Here is a 25,854-nt window from a genome sequence, read left to right as displayed (position 1 = left end):
CACCACCTGCTCATAGCTCGCTCCTCCATCCTCCTGTTGATCTATGATCCGGTATTACATGGTTGGTCATTACGCTTCATGGCATAAAGGCCATTTGCATATTATATCTTTATTTTATAAAACACATTATATTTTATGAATTAGGATCACATGAGTAATTTTAGTACTTTAATTGTATTGTGCTAGTACTTTAATTATATGACACTTACAAAGAATAATTGGAAATATATATATATATATATATATATATTTTAAATAAATTTTATTGTTTTTTTACAGAAAGGAAGAGAGAGGGATAGAGAGTTAAAAACATCGATGAGAGAGAATCGTTGATCAGCAGCTTCTTGCACACCCCCTCCTGGGGATGTGCCCACAACCAAGGTACATGCCCTTGACCAGAATCAAACCTGGGACCTTTCATTCCGCAGGCTGATGCTCTATCCACTGAGCCAAACTGATTTTGGCTGGAAATATTTTTTAACTGTATGAATTGTTATATGGTTTTTGCTGAGTACTGTTGGAGAAAATAATATAACTGAGTATATTTGGTGCCACTCAGCAATCATTTTGCACAAACCCATGGTTGGTTTAACTCTTTTCCCACAATGGCTTTCTCAAATTTCTACATTCCCTCTTTCAGATTCAGCAGCCAACTGATTAACCTACTGCACAAAGAAAATATAAGTATGAATGTATTCCCTCAAAAGTCAGCCCCAACTATAAACTTGTCTGTTTGTATATATTGTTAGATCCTCTGTTCATCCTTAGATGCAGAAGGGCTTATCTTTTATCTGAAGCTACTCCTGCAATCTTTCTTCTGTGGTCTACTTTGACCTTCAACTCAGGGATATTATACCATCAAGTTGATCTCCACCTTTTTTTCAGAACTTCTCTGTTAGAGAAGAGGAGGTAATCAGGATTTAACACCATATCTGTTTGATTCTAAAACTATATTATAATAGTTTTAAAACTTTTAAAAGAAACAGGCTATTTAAAAAAAATATTTCTAGGACCCCAAAAGGTAAAAGCACAACTATTCTGATTCAGTGGGGGGTGATAGGTTTAGTTTGCCTCCCTTTCCTTTCTGCCCTCATAATGCCCTAAAGGCATTTACTTAGAACTCAGAAAGGCAATTTAAAAGGTAAAGTGATTTATATTAAATCCCAAGCCTGTATTTATTTGTTTTAAACTCATATTTCCAACTGGATCCTGAAAATTTTTATTTTTCTACCTGTGTGTCTGACAAGTACCTCTGTTCCTTCTTTATGGAAACTTTTCTAACTACTGAACATTCTATTGTGGTGAAACTTCCTAATCCAGCCAATCTTCTGTGTCCCAGACTTGGGAGTTGTTAAATACTTTTTTTCTTGTTGGTATCTTACACATAATTAGACCATTAAGATCCTAGGGTCATAACCCCTAGACGCATTCATAATCATTTTCTTTGCCTCTCTTTTCACCCTCTCTTTCTCCAATCTGTCTTTCATAGAAAGATTTATAAAATTCAGGTCAGATTGCATTACTCACCCACTAACATTTTTCATGAGTCTCAATTATTTATTTTAAAAAATATTCATGGCATACAGAGGGCCCTTCAAATTTGACACTCAGAATGCACCATGTTCTCTCAGGTCTCCAGACATTTTGTGCTTTTCCCTTTCTTGGATACCCTCTTTGCCTCTTTATCTATCTGAAAATTATTGTTCTTCCTTCATATACCAATTTATGACCTATGTTTTCTGCAAGTACTCTCCTGACTTCTCCAGTGTCCGGTTATCTTATGTTTAAAAATTCTTTATCTTCATGTCTTCTTTTACACTTGACTTTGAGCTCCTTTGGAACAAGGACTATTTTCTCATTTAGCACCTAGCACAGTACTGGTATACTATAGTAAGTGTTTCATATGTGTTAATTGAATAAATGGATTCTTTCCAAGAAGATAAAAAATTTTAACTTATCTGGGTGTCAGCTGCATTATCTGTTTATGAGGTGGTGGGATAAGATTATTTTTTTCATATTAAAGAAGTCCTTCTAACATTTCTTGTAATCCTGGTTTGGTGGTGATGAACCCCGTTAGCTTTTTCTTATTTGGGAAGTTCTTTATTTTTCCTTCAATTTTAAATGATAGGCTTGCTAAAATAGTCTCGGTAGGTCCTTGCTTTTCATCACTGAATATTTCATGCAAATTTCTTCTGCCCTTAAAAGTTTCTGTTGAGAAATTGGCTGACTGTCTTATGGGAAGCTCCCCTGTAGGTAACTTTCTTGCTCTTCCTGCTTTTAAGACTCTCTTTTTGTCTTTAACCTTTGCCATTTTAATTATGATATGAGGGTCTGGGATAAGATAATTTTATTATAATATCCTCTCAAGTTTTAGATTTCTGAATTACTTCCATTATTGTATTGTGTATACTGTCTTTACCTACTGTTCTCATTTATTTTATAAAACACTTAAAATTTATTTTCAGTAATTACCTGTAGGATTAATCTGAAGTGTATCTTTTAAGGATGTGATTTATCTCCTTGGTATTTATTTTATATCATTTCAAGCAAATCCTATTTTTGTTCCATAAAACATCAGTGTTTACAAATGGAGGCCAATTAGGAACAAAATATATCAAAGTAATCTTAGTATGGATTAAAAATTTTGTTTTTTACTTTTGTTAATTCACTGTGGCAGATTCAACCCAAGCATGATATATAAATAAGAACACTGTGTCAGTCTGGTGTGGCCCAGTGGTGAGCGTTGACCCATGAGCCAGGAAGTCATGGTTGGATTTTATTTATTGGCTTATTTTAATTATTTTGGAAATAATTTTTCTACCATAACATGGAATTCAAGAAAATAGGATTTTTTCTTTCCTTTATCCTTTAAAAGTAATGAAATAAGAAACATAGGTTTAAATTAAACCTTTTAAAAAATTGAATTAAACTTTTAAAACTTCTGATTCTCAAAAATAAGTCATATGTAAATGATTAGAATGTGTTTTTAATTAAAATATTTTACCAACATATGCAGAGTCATAATGCATTGCCAGAAAATGCAGTTGGGAAGCAAAAGAGAATACTGAAAATGATGCTATAATTTTTTAAGTAAGAGGAAAATATTTTCTTTACATATAAAGTTTTTGGTTCAGATGGTATGTAACCAACTAACTGACTAGTCTATTAAAGCATTCTGTTCCAGAAAAGCTACATTTTTAAAAATAAAATTGATTGCATTAGCACATTACTTAATGATAATGGGCATAGATTTTTCTTTCCCCCAAAGTGAGGCTGTGGTTTTGCTCTTGGAAGAGAATGCAAGTTTTCTGTGGGCTTAAGTATTACAAATGCTTTTTAAAAAACTTGAAATTGTTATGCATTAAACCAGAATACTTGGAGCTTTTTCATATTTTATTGCTTATGGTCACTCGTCCCCTGAGTAGATATTTTATGAACTTGTTTCTACTTGCAGGAAAGTAGAATTTTCCATAATTAAGAAAAAAAACATCAGTTATTTTATCCACTTGATTTTGTCTTTGCTTGTTATTGTTTGCTTTAGAGATTTATATAAGTTATTGACATGATTCAGATTCCAATGTGTGAAATAGAGCTTTTGAGAAAGTGCTTTGAATGGAAAAATAAATATCTTACAAAACATCTAGCTTTGGGTGTGCCCAGTTCTGTTTGAATTTCTTGTTTTTCTTTGCATTAACAGCTATATTCCATTATAGTTTGTCTTTTTGAGTATAAAATGGGTTAACACACAAAGTTCAGCTTATGAGATAGGATAAAATCTCAAAGCAAATTTTAAATATATCTATTAAATAAAATGCTAATACTTATAATTTAAATAAAGTAATACCCCATCTCTCTGTCATTTTTATAGGCATCTTCTAATTTCCAGGAAACTTTCCCATTGTCTTCAATGACTGATGTACAACTTGTGTTACCTTCAATTCTCTGCCATAGCTTAATAATTCGTGGTGATAATTCTTCATATCCTCTGTGCTTTTATTTGCCATCTATTATCCTGGCCATTCGGAATTTTTATTTACTTTTAAAATTCTATACTCTTTGCTTCAAGTTAGAATGATTTATTATTTTTTAATGGGATGGCTATTAGTGAATAGATATTTATCTTGCTATTACGAAACTTATCTGTCAGGAAATGTATAACATTTAGTCATAGTACTTAAAACTTTAGAAGTAGAGATAAAGTACTGTGCAAATTCAGAGGAGGAAAGAAATAATTCTGCCTGGGCAATCCAGAGAAAGTGGCATCTAAAATATTGTTAAATATTTCAAATATAGAGGAATACAGAGAGTAGAATATAGAAACTATAATTCTGCCTCTCAGAATTAACAAATATTATTTTCAAAAGTCAAAAGGTCACATCTCTCTTCCTTCTGAATAAAACAAAGTATGGAATGCTTAACCTTAGATTTCCTCATTCTTTATTTTTCTTGTTGTTTTTGTTACCAGTGTATGGTGATGGTGGTGGTTTTGGCTCATCTTTGTTTCTTGTATTCTGTTTTTGCTTTATGGCACCTATTTTTTTTCTGCATAACTTTTGACTCCCTCAAACTGAACTACAGTCCTTCGATATCCACAAGGGATAGTTCTATGATTTCTTTTCTACCCATACCCCTAGACTTTCTTGTGACTATTCCTGAGCAAGTGAGCAAAATTTCTTACAAGTTTTTTTTACAGATGGGACAGCATTTTGTAGATTTAGGTAAATATGCAGGGGCCAAGCCCAGTTCCTACTTCTGACAGGACTGAGACCATTTTCTGTCCCTCATAGGGGTGTTGAATCACTGGTAACCAGTACCTTTCTGAACTTTAGCCTCTGCTCATGCTCTGATTTTGAGTTCCCATATAATTTCTGACACATGAAAGTTTTCTTGCTTTTAAGGTTAGCTGTTTATTTTATTGTTTTTGTTTGTTGTAATATATATTATACATAATTCACATATCACATTTTGTGTTGCATATGGAAGGTTCTCATGTTTCTATTTAATTATTTATTACTGATTTTTAGAGAGAGAGAAAGGGAGAAGGATAGAGAGAGAGAAACATCAATGAAAGAGAAACGTCATCGATTGGCTTCCTCCTGCATGCCCCCCACTGGGGATTGAGCCAGCAATCCAGGCATGTGCCCTGACTGGGAATCAAACAGGCACCTCTTGGTTCATGGGCCAGTGCTCAAGCACTGAGTCATACCAGCTGGGTTCATGTGTCTGTTTAGAGCTCAGGGGTTGACATTTGAACCAAAGTTTTGGAAGATAGGTAATGGTGAGAGCATTCCAAGATAATGAAACACTGTAAGCAAAGATATGGAATGTATTTATAATGTTTTCATAGGAAATAATTGAAAAACTGATGATTGACTTTGGCTTAAGTTTAGTGTACATGGAAACGACTAATGGGAAATATGTTTGGAAAGGTGGTTTAGAATAAAATACAATAGGCCTTGAATGATAGGCTGAGGAATTTGGACTTTATCCTACATACTGCAGGAAGCCAATGGATGTCTACTAATATTTGTGTGAGAATGATGCAGTGCTTTGCACTAAGATTAATTTAGTAACTATGACTAGGTTGGAATAGTAAGAATATACTGTACATAGGGGATCAGTTAAGAGACAGTTAACAGTGATCTAAGAATAGACAACAATAGTGGCAAAGGAGATAATGTGAATTAGATACCTGTAGAGAGATAGTGTGATGTAGGTTTCTCATTGGTGTGCAGGAGAAAGAGGATTCCAAGATGACCCTAGAAGTACATTGAAACTATTAAAAGAAATTAAGAGATACACAGAGAGGATAGGTTTGTAAAGGGAGATGGGTTGAGTTATGAAAATAATAAATTTGCAGTACCATTGGAACACACAAGCAGATAAAAAAAATATTGAGCTATAACTAAGATGGGAAAAGGGACAAAAGATAGTGATAAATGAAGCCATACATTTCAGAGACAGAGTCAAGAGTAGGAGATGAGGAGGTAAGCCAAAAGGAAAACTAAGAATTAAGAAGCAGGTGGAAAAAGAGAAATTTGGAAAATCATTTCTCAAAATGTAGAAGTGTGGCGCAAATTATAGGCATGTTATAGTAGCCAGAGGCTAAGAGCATTTTACAGCTGTTGGGTGTCTCCAGATTTTAGAGAAGTAGAGGAGAGTGAGTACAGAAAAATGGCCATTTAATGGTGAAGGGAATTAAAATACTGGTTATAAAGAATAAGAGGAAAGATAGTCAGTGAGACAGGAAATAATATAGCATTTTAACTTTTGAAATAAAATATATTAGGCTCTGGGCCCAGCTGGCATGGTTCAGTAGTTGAGCACAGACCTATGAACCAGGAAGTCACAATTTGATTCCCGGCTAGGTCATGTGCCCAGTGTTGGGCATGCAGGAGACAGACAGTCAATGATTCTCTCTCATCATTGATGTTTCTAACTCTTTCTCCCTCTCCCTTCCTCTCTGAAATCAATAAAAAAATACTTTTAAAAGAAAAAAAATATACCAAGCTATGCATAGGATTGTGAAATATTGGTATGCACATATATGCTTGTGTATATATAAATGTGTTATATATGTAAATATGTAAAAATTTTCCCTTTTGTTTTTTAATAAGTAGGTGTTGGTGTCCTTGGATTGCTCTGTTACCCTATGATAAAAGAATAACAAGCAGGTCTACTCCATTTGTCTAATTAAAAATATAACACAGAAACTCTCTCTACTTAGATCTTCATATTTGGGGTACAGTAAAAGACACAAGAGAGAGGGCAACATTATTAGTGTTGGAATAGATGTAAGTATAGATAGGAAAGTCACAGAATTGAGAAGAGAGGTGCATATTACCAGAAGGTAAAATATTTTGGAAATTTGGCCCTTGAAAATCCTACTTATCATGAAAGCATACTTTGTATAAATAGTATTATCAAAGAGAATACATAAGGTGGACAGGGACACTACACTTTATAGAATGTCTGTTCTATGCCAGACGCTTTACATATCTTTTTTTGTTTAATCTTCTAAAAAATACTATGAGGTATTATTGTCTTATTTTTACAGATAAGGAAACTGAGGCTTGAAAATAAAAAGCACTGTTCAAATCATCCTACCTAATAAAAGAGTAGTATGCAAATTAATCATCACTCTGTTCAAGCCACACCCACCAGCCAATCAAAGAGAGTATGCAAATTAACCCAGCCAAGATGGCTGCAGCCACAGAGAGCAGTTGAGAGGCTTGGGTTTCCCTGGCAATAGTGGAAGCCAAGCTTTCCACACACCCTGGCAGACCCAGGCCTCCACTCAAGGATACAAAGTTTCAATTATAGAAGGTAAACAAATCCAAACAGAAATGACTGCAGCCATGGAGCAAACAGGAGGCTTGGCTCTGCTCCAGGCTACAAAATTTCGACTGTAGAAGGTAAATCAATTCCAGATATCAGGGCCTCTGCTTGGGTCTCTAGGGGGTGTGGCTGGCCTGCAAACCACCACAGGCCGCTGGCCCAGGCGGCCCCACACCTCAAGGGAACACACACCCTGATCCAGGACACCCTTCAGTGCAAACCAGATGGCCCCCACCCATGCACCAGGCCTCTATCCTATCTAATAAAAGAATAATATGCAGATTGATCATCACTCCAACGCACAAGATGGTTGCCCCCATGTAGTCAAAGATCCTGCCCCTATGTGGACACAAGATGGCCACCACAAGATGGCCAGCAGGGGAAGGCAGTTGGGAGGCACCAGTCTTGCAAGGGAGGGCAGTTGGAGGCAATCAACCCAGTAGGGGAGGGCAGTTAGGGGTGACCAAGCTGGCAGAGGAGGGAAGTTGGGGGCAAATGGGCTGGCAGGGGAGCAGTTAGACATCAATCAGGCTGGCATGGGAGTGGCTAGGGTGATCAGGCTGGCAGGCAGAAGTGGTTGGGGCAATCAGGAAGGCAGACAGGCAAGCAGTTGGGAGCCAGCAGTCCTGGATTGTGAGAGGCTTCCCTTTGGCACCTGGGACCCCGGCCTCCCTCTGGGACGTGGGCTTCCCTCGCAGCCCCGGCTTTGTCTAGAAGGTCGTCCAGACGTCTGATTTAATTAGCATATTATGCTTTTATTATTATAGATTTTACTTTATTTTTTTAAAAATCAATCTTTATTGTTCATATTATTACAAAGGTTTCTCATTTCTTCCCCCCTCCACCAGGTTCCCACCCCACCCTCTGCCCTTTCCCCACCCCCCATTGTCCTCATCCATAGGTGCAGTTTATGTTCCGTCTCTTCCCGCATCCTCCACTCCCCTTTTCCCTGAGATATAGATTTGATTTTGTTGTTAATCCTCAACCACGGAGAGTTTTTCCGCTATTTAGAGAGAGCGGAAAGGAAGGAGGGATGGTGGTGGAAGAGAAGTGAGATGGGGAGAGCGAAATATCAATGTGAGAGAGACATCATTGATTGGTTGCTCCTCTCTCCCCTTACATGCACCTGGGTGGGGATTGAACCTGCAACCTAGGCACATGCCCTTGACTAGGAATCAAACCCAAGACCCTTTGGTCCACAGGTTGATGCTCCAACCACTGAACCACGCTGGCCAGGGTGGTAGGTCACATTTTAAGTCATAGTGGCTATAAGTAATAATATTAGCTGAAACCAAAGAATGGTTCAAACAGTATTTTTATGCCAATATTGACTGGATTAATGACAGCTGCAGTTGTGACTATGCTCTGTGCACTACTTGACTATTTATTTATAGTCAGGGCACTAACCTCTTACCTTAGATTGCCAAGTTAAAAAAAAAATGACAACAGCTACTACAATAGCTGTTTGGTGTTAATGAATCCAAATTATACCTATTTTTTGGTCAGATTGGAAAAATACATTTTTTGGTGTGCTGTTGAATTTTAGTAATTGATTTATGTGTGCCACAATATGAAAATAGGTTGAAAATCACTGTCATAAGGAGTCTCTATAATCAACTGCTTTTCTCCAGTCCATGATGCAGACAAGTACTTAGCTTATTTAAATGTTCAGGTTCCTAACAATAACTTTTCAATGGCTCTCCATTGCCCTGTGAATAATTTCCACAGTTCTTAAACAAAATTGGATTTATTGGGGTGACATTGATTGTTTAGGCTTTCTTTTGGATTCTATCTGCCTACATCTCTAGCTTCATCCTTAGATGGAGACACCTTTCTCACATGTCTCAGTACATGCGATGGCTTGCTGCTTCATCTGTGTGCTCTTTCTTCTGCTGGATCACTGCTGCACTCCTCTGGCTCTTCCTTATCTTTTGGGTCTAAATTTACCTATCATTTTCTTGGGGAGACTTTTTCTAAACTTGTTCATGTTGGCTTTCCTTTTTATCCAAAACCATAGAGCCCTGACTTTCTCATTGTATTAATTATTTAACATATTTTTTCCCCCTTGCTGAATTATAAGGTCCATGGAAAACAAGGTCCATGGAATCTTTGCTGTTTTATTCTCAGGATTGCTTCAATACCTGGCCTACATTAGGTACTCAGTAATTTTATGTTTTGAAGAATGAATGAGCTGCATACATATGAATTCCTGCATTTTCCCTGTCTCACCCTCAGGGAAAAATTACTCATCTTGCCTTTATAAAGATGTGATGAAACTTTTGGCACACATCTGTTAGCATGCACTTACTTCATAGTAAAAAATTACATTAGACAAACCAGAATTGGGCACTAGATTTTTAAAGGAACTTTAAGAAATTCAGAAACTAGGATATTTATTTTTATAATACCTATTTTATTTCCACCTCAGAAGTGGCCCTTGTCCCTCACTGGGATATACAATATCTACATATGGTTATTTTTATATGACTCTAATGTGATTTATTTTTAGATTTTTCATGAAACTTAGCCTTCTCTCTCCCCTGGTTATTATCTTCAATAAATTAATAGGAATAAGTATCATAATGTTTTAAGATTCAGTAAATAAAAACATTATATACCATTTTTTTTGCTTAATCTCATCTAACTGGTATAAGAACAATACTAAATTAGCCAAATGTAATTGTTGCTGAGATAAACATCTGATTTTGAGAGTTTATTTAAGATTCATAAAATTTTTTTTAATCTAATGGCTACTCTTTTCATGGCTCTATTCAGATTTACATCATCACACCTGATTCCTGAGATATTCCTATATTTGACGATATTAAATTGATGAAATCTGTTCTTATAGGTCTGTCATTGAGATACCCAATACTACCAACTGCCAGTTGTTCATAGAATATATTACAGCTCTATTTTCTATGTGTTTGATAGTTCACTCTCAAGTCAAGGAAGTATTCCTTCTGCTGTATAGTTCCATTAACTTTCAGTAATAGCTACCTCTCCTAAAGTACCTAGTGAGTTCTTTGATAGCAATAAATCTCACAGATTATTTACTTCAGTTATAGTTCAGAAAGACTTATGTGAGCATCATGTGGCTTTTAATTTCCATATCTGAGCTTTGGTGTTCTGATGGTCTGAATGTCTGAAATAATTGGTCACTTGATTACTAAGTGTAGTAGTATAAATCTGAAGCAGCTTTAATAATTAGTTTATTAAAGTGTGTCCTCACTTGATGACTAGATAATAAAGCCAAGAGAAACATCCTGACTGTTTGTGGAAGTTTGTTATATTTTTGCTTGTAATTCATGAAGCCATTTGTTTTTATAACCAAACAGCCCTCAGAATTATGGACATTTCTGACATGTAGTGCTTTCTTCCTTTGTTTAGATTATATGATGATCAATTTCCCTCTGTAGATAGCTCATTATTCTGACCTCATGATTAAATTAGGATACCTGAGCACTAACCTTCGGAATGTTTCTGCTCTGTAGTGTTAATTGTCTGAGCACACTATTGCTCTGATTGTTTTTAAATCTCATTGAGATAGACTCCAGGTTGTTAATGTAAATTTTTTATAGTTTTGGCTGAATTTCTTACAAGAGCTCTTGATCTTGACAACTGAGATCAGATGGCTGATCTCTCTTAATGGCACTTATATTTAAATTTTGTAGGCTGGAAGGCAAAACTACTTGGAACTGGTCTGTTTAATGCATGATGGCTTTAAATGCAGACTTTAAAAAATGGGCCACCTTGTAAAAATAAAATCTTAGTCTCTAGAGTTCACTCCCTTTCTTGGTTTAAACCAGTCCAAGTTTTTAACTCTGTTTTTTCTTTTTCTTTTAACTCTCCATAGGGCCTGGTAATTTGCGGTAGAGGGAACTAATATGAACTTCACATTTTCATTTCAATTTAAATTCCAAGATTCTTTGATTCTCTGGAGCCAAAGTTTTTCAAGGGTTTTCATGAGGAGGTTATGACTGGAGGGGAAGAGTACTGCCTCTTGGTCTTGAGTGACGACCCTGCCCTCTGCCCCTCGCTCAGAACTCAAAGCATTGTTGAATGGCACTAAAATGAGCCGCGTCCAGGACTTCAGCCAGATGGTCAAATAGGGCTTTTAAAGGAAGGGAAATGTTAAAAGAGTAATCTCGGAGGAACTCTCTTATGTTAAAGAACAGAGAAAACGAAGTCTTTCTGAAGCTAAGTGTAAATTATACCACCTTCTTTGGGAGCAAAAGCTGCTAAATGTAACAGAAGAAAATGACAGTGTAGGAAATCAAAGTTCAGGAACAAACTTCAATGTGGTTTTCTAAGGCTTACTCCCCTCTAAGGATCCATTGCCTCCTTTCTTCCTCCTTCTCCCAAGTTTGTTTGAAAGGGATTTTGATGGGTAATGGCAAAGGAAGGCAACTTTAGACGGAGTGTAAGTTTAGGGCATAAGATGCCCTTTGTACAGGAATTATCTTAGACATGCTTTTGAAAACATACTTTTTTTTTTAGCCTTATTAAGAAAATAATCAAAGGTATGATTTTTAAATCTTTGAGTTTAGTCTGCTTTTAGTAAAAATAAGGTATAATAAGGTATAGGTACCAAAATAAGCAAACTTCTTTTTCCCCTTCTTGGTTTCTGCTTATAAGATTTACAGGTATTTAAAATAAACCCATGAAAAACAGAAATACTGCCCTGGGATTGGCTAAATATTCAGAGCAATTACCTCTGATCTCCAAAATCCAACTGAGCTTGACTTTTGGAAATAAATTTGGCTAAGACTTCTTCCTCATTCGGTTGTATAAAGGTGTACATGAAATGACACTGACCTCTGCCAGAAACCCCAGGAATCTTATTCAGTGATGTACTTGTAACGGTCATGAAAGAATTAAAATAACACAGATGTGGATTAATGTGAAAAAGTAGGCAAAATACAAAATTCTCTTTGTGTGGTTTCAATGTGGCAGATCCTTTAAAATACTTCGGTGTACCACAATAATTAAAGTGTTTAAGAACATTAAGTTAAGATACCTAGAAAATAAAGCCCACAGTTGAGTAACAGAATGAACTATGTTTTGTTTTTTTAAATATTGGAATTAAAGTGGGTTGCCATGGTGAAAATAGGTTGAAATATTTAACAGTAACTGTTTTGTGCAGCCCTAGAGATCAAAAACAGCAATGTAAATAGGCAGATCTTTAAAGAATCGTTCTCACAGACATGTTTTATGTAAATGATTGCTAGAAAGGAAATGCATTTTCTTCAGTGCTGTGCAGAGAAATTTTAATTGACTTGGTTTGGGCAGTGAGAATCTACAACTTAGCATTAATAACTCAAATATAAAAATATTTGCTCATTGCGCTGGATTATGACTGTTCAAGAAACACTATTTTCAAACACTAATTAATCATTTTAAATAAACTTTTTTTACACATTTATGGCATTACCGAGTATGACTGTTTATTACATTTTACCTATAAAAAGTTGAAACTGTTTTATATACTTTTTATGGAAACAGTGCACAGTCATAAATTAAAAGATGCAACTGTTTTGGATATTTTACTGGTGGTCCTGTGTTTTCCTGCCAGCAGTGCAGCTGTTTCAAGTTTCTCAGGATAACATATAAAAAGCTGTATGTACACTGCAGGTTTATGCTTGAATTGCCAAGCCAGAGATGGTATGACTCAACTTTCCCAGAAGCAAGTTGTACCAAAATGTGATGAATCAAAACAGCTAGTTGCATAGTGGTTTGCGTTACCACGATGAAAACCAGTTCTCATTTATGATAGTTGGCTTGTGAAAGTTGACAGACATTCCTCTGTGGTACTTGAATTTTGCCGTGAGTGAACAGCCATTGGAGCCAAGACTATGCTTTTCTTTTGAGAGTCTGAGGAAAGGATAAAGTCTGATACATTATCTAGAGTAATGATTAAAAAAACTAGCTGGAAACATATAACAGGAATGAAACATCGCATTTCCAAGATACTTGTAAAAACTATTATTCACTTATTACTTGTGTGATAGTTATTTAGTTCCCAGTGATTTTATACTTTGCCAGCTTGATTTTTAGATTTTCTAAGGTGATTTAACACTTACCTCATTTCTCATGCATGAGTCTTGACAGTTTCCCATTTTATTGTGTTCTGGGAGTTAATAAACAGATATTTTTATTACTGTGCAGTAGATTTGGTGAATTCTTATTTAAATTCTGTGGGACCTAAAGTTCTATCAAGAGTTTGAAAATGACTATTTAATAACAGTAGTTTCCAAAGTGGGATGCATTCCACCGGGATATGAAAGATAGGATATAGGGAGGAATTATTGGAACTTTTATTAAGTATCTTTATCTCATCCTTTAATTAGTTATAGTATATATTTTATAATATACTTATTACATTAGTATATTATATGTATAATTATGTATTATATACTACTAGATGTATATAATTTATAAGTATATACATTTTAAGATGCATGGTCAAGTATTTTTTACTGCTATAAACATCAAAAAAGTTTGGAGGTCATTATTCAATAAATATTAATTTCTCTTTTCCTTCCCCTTTCCCCTCTTCCCCTTGGCAGAGAAGCAAAGAATTGAGTTAACACCTTGACTTGTGGCAATGTGAATAAATTACAGCCAATTCCAGGAGCTTACACCGTGTCTTACTCTGACCACTTTTTCTATTTGGCTTCTTATATCGCCATATATTTTTTTAATCACACAAGCTTATTAAACATGGATACAAATGAAAAACAGACTTGTTATTATGTTAGAAATAATAAGTTGCTCATGCATCAAAACTTTGACACACAGGAAGTTTGAAGGAATGAGTAGAAAAGTTTCCAAGTTATTAAAATGTTCTGGTGCCTGATTTATTCATTTGCCCTACCCGTAATTCTGAGGTGGGTGAAGCTCCTCTACTTCCTGAGGCCTGAAGTAACAATGTGGTTTCTTAAACTAGGCATTAACACAAAGCTGGAAATATTTGTTTTCCAACAGCGCTGGTAGTCATGCTAACAAGTTGCCCTTCTTTGGATAGGATTCTCCAATTTTCTTAGGCCTATTTATCTGTCTTTATCAAGGTAGAAAGTTTGAATTGCTAAATAATTATGTGTGATTGAAGAAAAATAGTGTCTTTTACACTGTCTTTTGAGATCAGTTCAAAAGATTCTTCTGTATTTACCAATGGGGACATTCTTTTGAACTCAGGTTCTGTCTCAGAGATTCCTTTACATGAAAATTTTTTTTAAGGTTTCCTTTCCTCTAAAGAAGGAGACAATATATTTTGTAATTTTGAAACTACTAGTAGGTTCTCTTCCTTCTCTCAGTTGTTTATGTATTGGTTTCAGAACATACAGGGTTGGCAAAAGTAGGTTTACAGTTGTGAGTACACAAAACAGTTTATTCTTGTATTATTATTATTATTAACTATTGTGTTATTTATTTGTATTATAACTAGAATTAAACTTACTTTTGCCCACCCCTGTAAATACTGAATAGATAAGCTTTCCCCATCTATAATTCCTTAATAACAGGAATAGAGTTCTATGTGCAGATGCCTGTGGCACAACAATCTTCCAAGGTCGTTCTCTATTCTGATATCCTTTTGACAGTGACCACAACTTTTTATTGATGTATGTACACTTACTCTTCCCTTACAATTTTATTTTAATGTAATCGGTTTGGGAAATTTTAATTATAGGAAGGATAGAAAATAGAGATCAAAGCCCAAAACTTGGAGGGTTTAAAAAAAAAGTAATGAATGATAAAGGATTAGATTAGTTGCATGGTTACTTAAGTGTTATGTAATAGATAGTAGTAAAACGTACTAAGACAGTGACAGGCAGTGGGTCTATTTTCATCCAAGCAGTTCCCACAAATCACCTCTAAGAATGCTTTCAAATCAATTTGAACAAAAGTAACCTTTTAAAAAGAAAACAAAAGTATAAATTATCATAGGGTAGTAGGCAATTATCACACTATTATAAAGCAAATGAAAGAATGAAGAAAAAGAGTATGGTGAGCAGAACTCAGCAGAGTGTTCATAAAAGAAGACTTAAATAAATGTGTCTTCACCCAAATAAACAATCAGTCAAACCAAAGATCCTTGGTTTTGTAATGGAGATAGAAACAAGCTTTAATTGTCCCAAGCTCTGTGCTTTAGGGGTTCATCATTATAAATAAATCCTCTATAAATTAAATATAGGTCTGCCTATATTTATATTTGGCAATGTAAATATTGCCAAAAATGATGCCACAAATGGTGCGACCCATTTTCCTGGACTGGTTGGTTCCTTTGAGCAGCTATGGGCTCTTGCAGGGCTGCAAGAAGAAAGAAAGCACTGCGGATTGGGGCTGGCCCCTGGGCCAGGGGTGCCGTGTGCAGTGCTCAACTGGGCTGCATGGTAGCTGAAGCTAAAGTAGCCTTCAAAATATTTCAAACGAATGAAGAACTTAAGATAGCCATAAGATGCTTTGAAATTCTCAAATTCCAGAAAGCCAAAAACAGCTTTTACAAGAAGCTGAAGAATGGAAAAAATGAGTGAACATAATAAACAAAAAATAACATTGAAGACTCCAAAGTATATGCAAAACAAATTCTATGTGATAATGAAAATCAGTTCAAGTCTCTGATGGAATGAATGCTTACAGCAAGAGTGGGCTGCTGTGCTAGGAGAAGACTTACGGGATAACTTGGAATCGGAAATGAAGAGTGATTCATAAAATGGTGCATTCTTGGATAACCAACTAAAAGGAGCTTTTTAGAAGCTGATTCATCCTGCTAAGCTAAAGACTTCTTTAAAAACTCTTGAAGGAGAAAGAAACCAAATATACACTCAATTAACTGAAGTAGATAAAACAAAGGAAAAGCTTATAGAGTGCACTGAAAATCTCCAGAATGAAGAAGCATCTTTACAGTCAGAAAATGAACAGCTTGAAAATGAGACTCAAAGGCTTCAGCACAAACTTAAAGTAATGGCTAAACTGTATCAAATAAGTGTAATCATACTTCTTAGGAAAGTAACAGAATAAAATTACCTATTAGAGAAAAAGGAAAAATTGTCTAAAGCAGGTGGAAAAGATCAGCATTGTAGCTGAAGCATTGGAGACCTATAGAAAACGAGCCAAAGATCTTGAAGAATTGGAGAAAACCATTCATTCTTACCAAGGGCAGATTATTTCCCCTGAGAGGAAAGCACATGATAATTGGTTGGCAGCTCAGACTGCTGAAAGAAATTTCATTGATTTAAGGAAAGAATATTCCTCCCTCAGACAAAAATTAACTGGGACTTATATTGAACTTTTAGAAAAAGATCTTTATGCACTTGATGTTCCAAATACTGTACAGCATTTGGCAGAGAGCATTCCCCATATGGTCCCTCACCGTGGGGTTGACCTTCATCTGAAAGGAGAGCTTTTCTTTCATCAGATGTACATTTCAAATCTGAATTCCTCTTTAAAATTTGAATCTGCTTGTCAACATAGGAAATGTCCAAACCTGTAAGAATTTTTATGAGTTTATTTGAGCCAAACTGACAATTGCTGGGAAGCAAAAATCTCAAGTGATTGAGAAAATGCTCCAGAGAATAATAGCAGTTTTGCACCTTATTTTATACACTACAATCAGAGAAGGAGTTAAGCCTAAAGGGAATTACATAAAATCCGTTGGTGGTAGATTAGGGAAGGTGGTGGTGGTGGTGGTGGGGGAGCAAAGCCAGTGATATCTCAGATTGGATAAAAATGACTCAAAATAAACACAGACTTCTTTTACATTGGTGGGTATAAGATAGTTAAGAGTTGACAATTAACAGGATAACAATAACAATGAGGGGATCTTGTGATCTCTGCTCTGAGCTCTGATGGGAAATTGTGCCCCTAGGAATATGGAAAAAAGGAAATTACCCTGAGAGAGAAACCAAGATGGCGGCATAGATAAACACCTAACTGCAGCCTCACACAACCGTTTCAAAAAATACAACTAAAATATAAAGTGGACATCATCCAGAACTACAGGAAAGTTGACTGACTGGAAATTCTACAACTAGAAGGAAAGAGAAAACCAGAAGGAAAATCAGAGGAGCTGTAAAAGCCTAAGGTACAGAGACACGATGCGCACGTGTGGAGAAGACAGAGCCGGAGAGGAGGGGCAGCCGAGTGCCTGGTTGGCGTTCCCTAGTGGGAAGGAGATAAAAGCTCTGGACTGTGCTGAGCCCCAATTCCAACTGCACTGAATCCCAGTTCTGGGCGAGATCATGGGGACCCAGGCTCATACAGAGGGATTCTAAGCTGTAAGGCAGAAACTCAGGGAAGCGGCGAAAAGCAGAGCTCCGGAGGCGTGCACATTGTGAGCAGAGGACGTACTGTTGACTGTGCCTCTGGATTGCCCTAGCAGGAAGGAGACAAAAGCTCCAAACTGTGCTGAGCTCCAGTTCCAACTGCACTGAACCCCAATTCTAGACCAGACCCTGGGGACCCAAGCTCATATGGAGGGAATCTGGGCTGTAAGGTGGAAACTCAGAGGAGCGGTGAAAGTCAGAGCCCCAGAGTCGCGCACGTTGCGCACAGAGGACTAACTGTTGACTGTGCTGCTGGATTGCCCCTAGCGGGAAGGAGACAAAAGCTCCGGACTGCACTGAACCCCACTTCCAACTGCATTGAACCCCAGTTCCGGGCTCATTGGGGGAGAGACTAGACTGTCTGGTAGTGGGCGAAACTCAAGGACACCTTTCACTCATAGGTGCTTGCAGTGAGAACCAAACGACACTGAGGAACACTTAGACTCAGGAACCTCATAGGGTGGGGCTGACAGGAAGCCAAAGCTGTAGGTTCCACCCTGAAACTCCTCCCCATCCAAGCTGAGCACAGAGGCTTTTGAATAAGGCTGTCTCCCTGCATAGACACAGCTGATCCTCACAGCCAATTGGCCTGGAGGTCAATTCTTCCCAGTGATACCAACAACAATCAAGACTTAACTACAACAAGGCTGTACACAGAGCCCACAAAAGGGGGCACCAAGAGTGTCCACCTCAGGTAACTGGGAGACTGACCCACTGAACCATATAGGACACCTTAGCACACAAAGCCACCCTACCAACTCAGAAAAGCAGCAAAAATGCCGAGACAAGGAAACAGATCACAAACGAAAGAAATGGAAGACAAAAAGCGACTGGATATAGAGTTCAAAATCATGCTTATAAGGTTTTTCAAGAATTTCCTAGAAAAGGCCAATAAAATAAATGAGGCCTATGAGGTTATGAAAAGGGATCAACTACCGTGTTTCCCCGAAAATAAAACATCCTCCGAAAAAAAAGACCTACTTACAGGTTTCCTTCTGAGTGAAATATAAGGCTTCCCCCGAAAATAAGGCCCCCCCGCCAGGCTCCATCTCAGAATGAAAATTAATTTATCATAAACTGGTCGCTAGGGCTGCCCTGACTGGCGTCTAGCAACCAGTGACGTTACGCGGAGTCCTGACGTCACTGCTGTGTGGAAGCAGAGTGGACAGTTGCATTGCAAATGCACTGGAGCAGGCTACCTTGACAAGAAGTACTTATTTAAAGACAGTGCTATTATAATACTAACCATGAGAGATTTGGTCCACTGATTCTGAAAGAAATGGAGTCACGAGAAATTCACCAGGAAATTTAGGAATTGGATTGTTATGGTGATGTTTCAGAAGATGATGATATGATTGTCATTGAATAAATGAGAAAATTCTTGATATTGTAGGATTCACAGTTTGTCTGGTTTGTGTTGACAACTACCGTACTACCGTACCGTATACAGGTAATAAATTTCCTTTATTTTCATTTAAGAATAAATGTGTACCGTATTCTTCTTCAAGGAAAAATAAGACATCCCTGAAAATAAGACATAGCACATATTTGGGAGCAAAAATTAATATAAGACACTGTCTTTTTTATTTTATTGATTTTTTACAGAGAGGAAGGGAGAGAGAGAGAGAGCTAGAAACGTCGATGAGAGAGAAATATCGACCAGCTGCCTCTTGCACACCCCCCACCAGGGATGCACCCGCAACCAAGGTACATGCCCTTGACCGGAATTGAACCCTGGACCTTTCAGTCCGCAGGCCGACGCTCTATCACTGAGCCAAACCGGTTTTGGCAATATAAGACACTGTCTTATTTTCGGGGAAACGGTAGAAATAAAGCATACATTGTCTGAAATAAAAAATATTATACAGAATCCTAAAAACAGAATGGAAGATCACAAGAATCAAGTCAAAGATTTGGAGCATAAAGAGCCAGAGGACACTCCTCTGCAGAAGCAAGAAGACAAAAGAGAATCCAGAAAGTTGATAGTGTAAGAAACCTCTGGGACAACTTCAAGCAAACCAACATCAGAATTATAGGGGTCCCAGAAGAAGAGCGAGAGCAAGATACCGAAAACATATTGAAAGAAATAGTGAAAGAAAACTTCCCCCACCTGGTGAAAGGAATAGACTTACAAGTCCAAGAAGTGCACAGAACCCCAAACAAAAGGAATAGACTTACAAGTCCAAGAAGTGCACAGAACCCCAAACAAAAGGAATCCAAAGAGGACCACACCAAGACACATCACAGTTAAAATTCCAAGAGCAAAAGACAAAGAGAGAATATTGAAAGCAGCAAGAGAAAAGCAGGTAGTTACCTATAAAGGAGCACCCATACAATTGCCAGCTGATTTCTCAACAGAAACCATGCAGGCCAGACGGGAATGGCAAGAAATATTCAAGGTGATGAATAACAAGAACCTACAGCCAAAAATAATCTACCCAGCAAAGCTATCACTCAGAATCGAAGGCCAGATAAAGAGCTTCACTAATAAAAAAAAAAATAAAAAGAAAAGCTAAAGGAGTTCATCATCACCAAACCAGAATTATTTAAATTGCTGAAGAGGGTTCTCTGGGAAGAGGAAGAAAATAAAGATAAAATTATGAACAACCAATATGTAACTATCAAGTGAATCTAAAAACCAAGGGAATTAAAAAACCTGATGAACAATATTAACTGTTGAATATAATAGAATCAGAGGTGTGGAAGGGGAGTGGACTGACGATTCTTGGGGAAAAGAGGAGTGGAGGGTGAGGGAAGAGACTGAACATAAACTGCACCTATGGATGAGGACAATGGGGGGTGGGGAAAGGGCAGAGGGTGGGTGGGAACCTAGTGAAGGGAGAAAAAAATGAGGAACTTTTGTAATAATATGAACAATATTTATTTTTTTTCAAAAAAAGGAAATTACCCTGACATTTCCATCTTACCTAATAATAGAGAAACATGTAAATTGACTGCACCTCCGATACGCCCACAGCCAACAGAATGCAAATTAACCCAACAAAGATGGCAGTTAATTTGCATACATACCTGGGTCTTGGGAATCTCCTCAGCACTCAGGTCACTCCCAGCCATCCATCAGAGGGGCAGGAGACAGGGGAGAGGGGAGGCCCTTCCAAAGCCTAAAGCCTAAAGCCTGGGCAGCCCGAGCCCGTGATGGGAGGGATGGTGGCTGAGCCTAGGGTCGGAGGGAAGGGGGAAAATAAATGGAAACATATCCTCAGGGGAGGATAAAACGAAAAATAAAGAAATGTTATATCCTATGAAAGACACACTAAGTTGTGTCTTTCATAGGATATGAAAAGAAAGTTGTCATTTTTTCTTGGTGAAGGGACTGGAGTCCGTGTTGATGAAAATACCTTGTGACTGCAGTGACTGGCGTGGCTGCAGCAGTGGAGTGATGGGGCTGATGCCTTCCCCTGATCAGCCCGGTCACCTCCTGCAAAGGGAGGCCAGACTTTGGCTTAGGTCCGCTCTCAACAGAGAGCAGTCCTAAGCCTTCAAAAGACATCTCCTGAGGGCTCCCAGTATGTGAGAGGGGGCAGGCTGGGCCGAGGGACCCCTCCCCAGTGCATGAATTTTGTGCATGGGGCCCCTAATCTATCTATCTATCTATCTATCTATCTATATAAAATATATATATAAAAATATATATATAATATACACTGTAATATGCAAATTTGACCATACAGTGGGACGACCAGTCGCTATGACATGCACTGACCACCAGGGGGCAAACAATGCAGGAGCTGTCCCCAGCCCTGATCATATCTTGCTGGCCAAACTCTTGGTCCTTCCCCCTGGTCAGCAGGCCCCGATCGCCTGATGGGGAATGGGAACTGGGGGTGGGTGGTAACAGACGTAGGCGACGCCAGGCCAAAGTGCGTGCGAGCAAATAGGGCCCCGACTAGTCACCCCACAAATGGAAGGCAACCGGCAGCATCGGTAGTGGGGGGCAGGGCCAGCTGCCAGCAGCCACATAAGATGGGCCCTGATTGCAGGCCAGGCCTAGAGACCGTACCTGTGCACAAATTTCATGCACCAGGCCTCTCTAGTGTTATCATAAATGCAAAAGGTTTAGGCAAGGTAAAGATTGACCTTTGTCAAGGAAGATACCTGCCTAGGACAGGACTACACACCATGCCTTGCTTTTAGTTATGAAGTTCTAATTTCAGACTAGCCTGTGTGGTTACTTTAGATATCTGAGTATGAGGCTTGCCATGCAGTCCTCCCTGAACTTGTTAGGTTTAGTATGTGACCCCTTTTTCATCCACAGCTTTACCATTGCTTTTTAAAATGTTTCCAATTGTATGTGCTTTCTATTTCAATGCTACATTTTTGTTTTGTTTTAGGTATTTAAACCACGTCAGAGCTGCCTCTCCACAGGACCTTGCTGGAGGCTATACTTCTTCTCTCGCTTGTCACAGAGCACTACAGGATGCATTCAGTGGGCTTTTCTGGCAGGCCAGTTAATCTTTATTCCTCCTTTATAAGATCTGGACCTGGGAGCAGAGCTAGGGAGCTGACTAAAGTAACGCAGACTTGTAAAATTGTAGCCATATGCAGTTGCACAACAACAGTACCAGCATAGCAGCTGTGCTAAAGTATTTATAAAGAGAACATTGCAGAACTAAGCTGAGCCATATAGTGCATACATATTTGTGGGAAAAGATCTTTTTACTTGTATTTTTTGAGAGGGATTGAAACCTCATCTGATGAAAGATATGAATAATTTACCTATGTATATTTGAAATTGACAGACTTGTAAAATCTTTTTGAAAATAAAGCTAGACTTTATGCTAAGTTTTGTGGTTTTTCTCTTATTACAGTGTTTTACTTGAACACTTTATAAAATGCCATTTGAATACAACATTTAGTGTTAATATCCAAGTCTATTATTTCTCCTCATAAAATGTTCCTTATTTTCCCAGTATCTTTTTAATGCTAGTCCAGACAAGTGGATATATTTCCTTCTACCAAAAAGTTATGGCAAGTAAAACCTGACCTGTGATAAAGTAACTGTTTTAATATTAAGGACTCAGTGCCTGTTTGGAGCAGTGGAAAGTGAGACAAACCTTGATCAAGGTGTTACAGTTCCCAGCTGTGAGCCATACTTAGGATAAACTACAGGAGAGTATTAACCTGCTTTAATGACAAATTCAAAGAAGTAAGTCAATAAAACTTAATACTTAAATGGCACCTTTCACCTCCAAAGTTAACTCATTTTATGATGAAACTTTGGAGACTGGCACATTTTAAATGAAATTTCCTTATGAGACTCTGCTGTAGTTTCTGTTGACATTTCAAAGATTTTTAGTATACCCAGGATTTTGCTTTAAAAGTTTGGATGTGGATAGGATGGATATTTGTTGGATCTCAACCATTTATGATTATTATATAGACCACTGGGTATGGGATGTAGTTTCTCAAGCAAATTAAGGGATTTCCTATCAAATCCCCAAAATAGCAGATGTTAATTTTATGAGTGGAAAGTTGTGTGAAATATCCTTATGTAACGACTCCCATCTTATTTGACTAAGCAGGTATTAATTTCAGGAGTACATCTTCATTTTTATTGTACTTCTAACCATCTTTGATACTGGAGAACACCAAGGCATCAAATAATTGAGTAGGGCAAGATCATATACACAAGTTAGTAAAAACCCAGAATTAGAAAACAGGTTTTTTGTTTTACAGTCTAGTTTTATTTATACCCTATGAGGCTGCATCCTGTTTCTCATATCTATTAGTATTCCCCAACTGAGAATTGGCATCCTATATAATAAAAGAGTAATATGCAAATTAACCATCACTTTGCTTCACTCATAAGCCATGCCCACAAGCCATGCCCACCATCCAATCAGGAGCAAATATGCAAATAAATCCAACCAAGATGGCTACGGCCACAGAGAGCAGGAGGGAGGCTTGGGTTTCCCTGGCAATGAAGGAAGCCAAGCTTTCCGCCTGCCCACCAGTCTAGGCCTCCACTCAAGGCTTTGTGGACTAAACAAAATTGAGGACATGTACTTATATAAGAATAGATAAATTGGCACAATCTTTTAATTAAGAAAATTCCAGATATAATTGAATGTTTTTTGTAATGCCCCCTTTTTTTTTTTTTAGAAGGAATAACATTTCCTTTAATTGGGATCCCTATGTTTTTCCTATCATTAAAATTAATTGTAAATGTAATTAAAATAACTGCTAATGGTTATCTGTAATGAGATTTTACACATTTCACCTTTAAGAAAATGTCTTTTTGTTATAGAATAGTAAAAAGCTAGGAAAACTCCAGGACAAATGGAATAGGGAAACTAAAAGAGATAGTTAAAACAGCAGTTTGTAGCCACCTAGTAAGTCTTATCTTACCCAAACTAAAGCTACTACCGGTAAGAGTAAGTGATTGCACTTCTCTCCAACCAGAAGGTTAAGAGCTTAAATCACCCTACTCAGGGAGACAGATAACAGAAATCTAATTAAGTGCCATTTGCCAACAACACCCAAGGACAGACAGTAAGAGAATAAATATCATTTTTGTACATCAGCATAAAGTTGATGAATATTCTATTGATCTGCTCCTAAGACCTCCTCCCCTAAGTACCCAGCCTTTAAAAACCCTTATAAATGAAGGGCCCAGTGCACTCTCTCTCCAGGGAGTATGCCTGTGCCATTCCCTTTTCCCACGAGCATGTATCCCTCAACCTCTAAGAGAGCCCTTGAGACTTCCAACGTGGGGAGCAATGGGCAGTTTTAACCTCATCCCAGGATAACCCCTTGAATCTGTCTCCAAGGTTCCCTTTTCTCTGACTTCTGAGAGAGCCAAAGCAGTCCAACCTAGGCTTTCCTGATGCTTCTTCTAAACCCTTCCTTGTTTCACTGCCCTAAGTATGTTTTTGCTGCAGTCAATAAATTCTTGCTTGCTTTTCTACACTTTGTCTCTTGATTAAAATCTTTCCCTCAAGAAGAGCTGAGGTCTCCTTATCCTCTTGGTAACATTTTCACACAGATAGACGCTGCCTAGTACAAATATCAATCCAGAAGCATATGATTATGAGCATATTCATCACTTGGAAGGCATTTGTAAAGACTCTTACTAGATTCTTCCCTTGATATCTGCCTTTTAGTATGTCATTACACAGCACATTATTCACGTTCAATTGAAGATTAGGTGGAAGCTCAATTGTAGTTAAATGGATTTTGAAAGACAGAAATTTCCCTTGCATTTGCACCAAGGAGTAAAAAATGCTGAACTCTGAAAGTATGCGTACTTCTAATTTGTGTGAGAAGGGAAATCTTCTCGTTCTAATTTTTTAAATACATGTTTCCTTTTATTATTCAACTAGAGGCCCAATGCACAAAATTCGTGCACAGTGGGGAAAAGGTGGGGTGGGACGTCCCTCAGCCTGGCCTTCACCCTCTCCAATCTGGGACCCCTCAGGGGATGTCCTACTGCCAGTTTAGGCCCAATCCCCAGGGGATGTCCTACTGCCAGTTTAGGCCCAATCCCACAGTCGAACATCTCACAATCCGGGACTGCTGGTTCCTAACCACTTGCCTGCCTGCCAGCCTGATTGACGCCTAACCACTCCCCTGCTAGCCTGATTGCCCCCAACTGCCCTCCCCTGCTAGCTTGTTTGGCCCCAACTGCCCTCCCTTGCTGGCCATCTTGTGATGATATGAGGGCACCTCGCACGAGGGTGAGGACCACCTAGACCTTTATTAGTGTAGATTCTTTTTTTTTTAGAGAGAGGAAGGGGAAAACATCAATTTGTTGTTCTATTTATGTATGCATTCATTGGTTGATTCTTCTATGTGCCACTCCACTCCACATGTGTTCCCCCAAATCTTATTATTTTGATTATTAACCATTTTAAAATGTAAGAACCATTCTCAAACTACCTGTCCTATGAAAACAGGTGGCAGGCCAGATTTGGCTTCCAGGCATGATTTGCATATTCCTGATCTAAATAATCTAATTTTTCTACTTTTAAGTGGTAGTATAAGAGTATGATATAAAACTTAGTAACAGTCTTTGGCTAAGGGTGTCTGCAAAGTGATATTAGTGCTTTCCTAGTTAGTATACAAGAGATACGTATTTAAATAATCTATATAATAAAAAGGTAATATGCTAATTAGACTGGGTCAACTGGCCATCTTCTGGACTTCCGATTTCTTTCTGGACAAAGCCATG

The 25,854-nt window shown here is 37.7% G+C and overlaps 1 protein-coding gene across 2 annotated transcripts in view; it reads left to right on the top strand.

Annotated features, from left to right (window-relative positions):
- MNAT1 (MNAT1 component of CDK activating kinase) overlaps positions 1-22,466 on the top strand; it is a 154,246-nt gene extending 131,780 nt beyond the window's left edge. The window contains exon 8 of one of the 2 annotated variants that reach the window (XM_036434824.2): positions 22,016-22,466. In XM_036434824.2, the coding sequence (XP_036290717.1) occupies positions 22,016-22,136 (121 nt within the window). In that variant the 3' untranslated portion in view covers positions 22,137-22,466. Of the gene's footprint in view, positions 1-9,847; positions 9,945-22,015 lie in introns of those variants that run through there. The other variant, XM_036434833.2, reaches the window with a different exon arrangement.
- The last annotated feature ends 3,388 nt before the right edge of the window (positions 22,467-25,854 follow it).

This window comes from Pipistrellus kuhlii, unplaced genomic scaffold (genome assembly GCF_014108245.1).
Source record: "Pipistrellus kuhlii isolate mPipKuh1 unplaced genomic scaffold, mPipKuh1.p scaffold_m20_p_1, whole genome shotgun sequence".
NCBI lineage: Eukaryota > Metazoa > Chordata > Mammalia > Chiroptera > Vespertilionidae > Pipistrellus > Pipistrellus kuhlii.
Note: the sequence above shows the minus strand (reverse complement) of the source record. Positions and strands in the feature narration are given on the sequence as shown.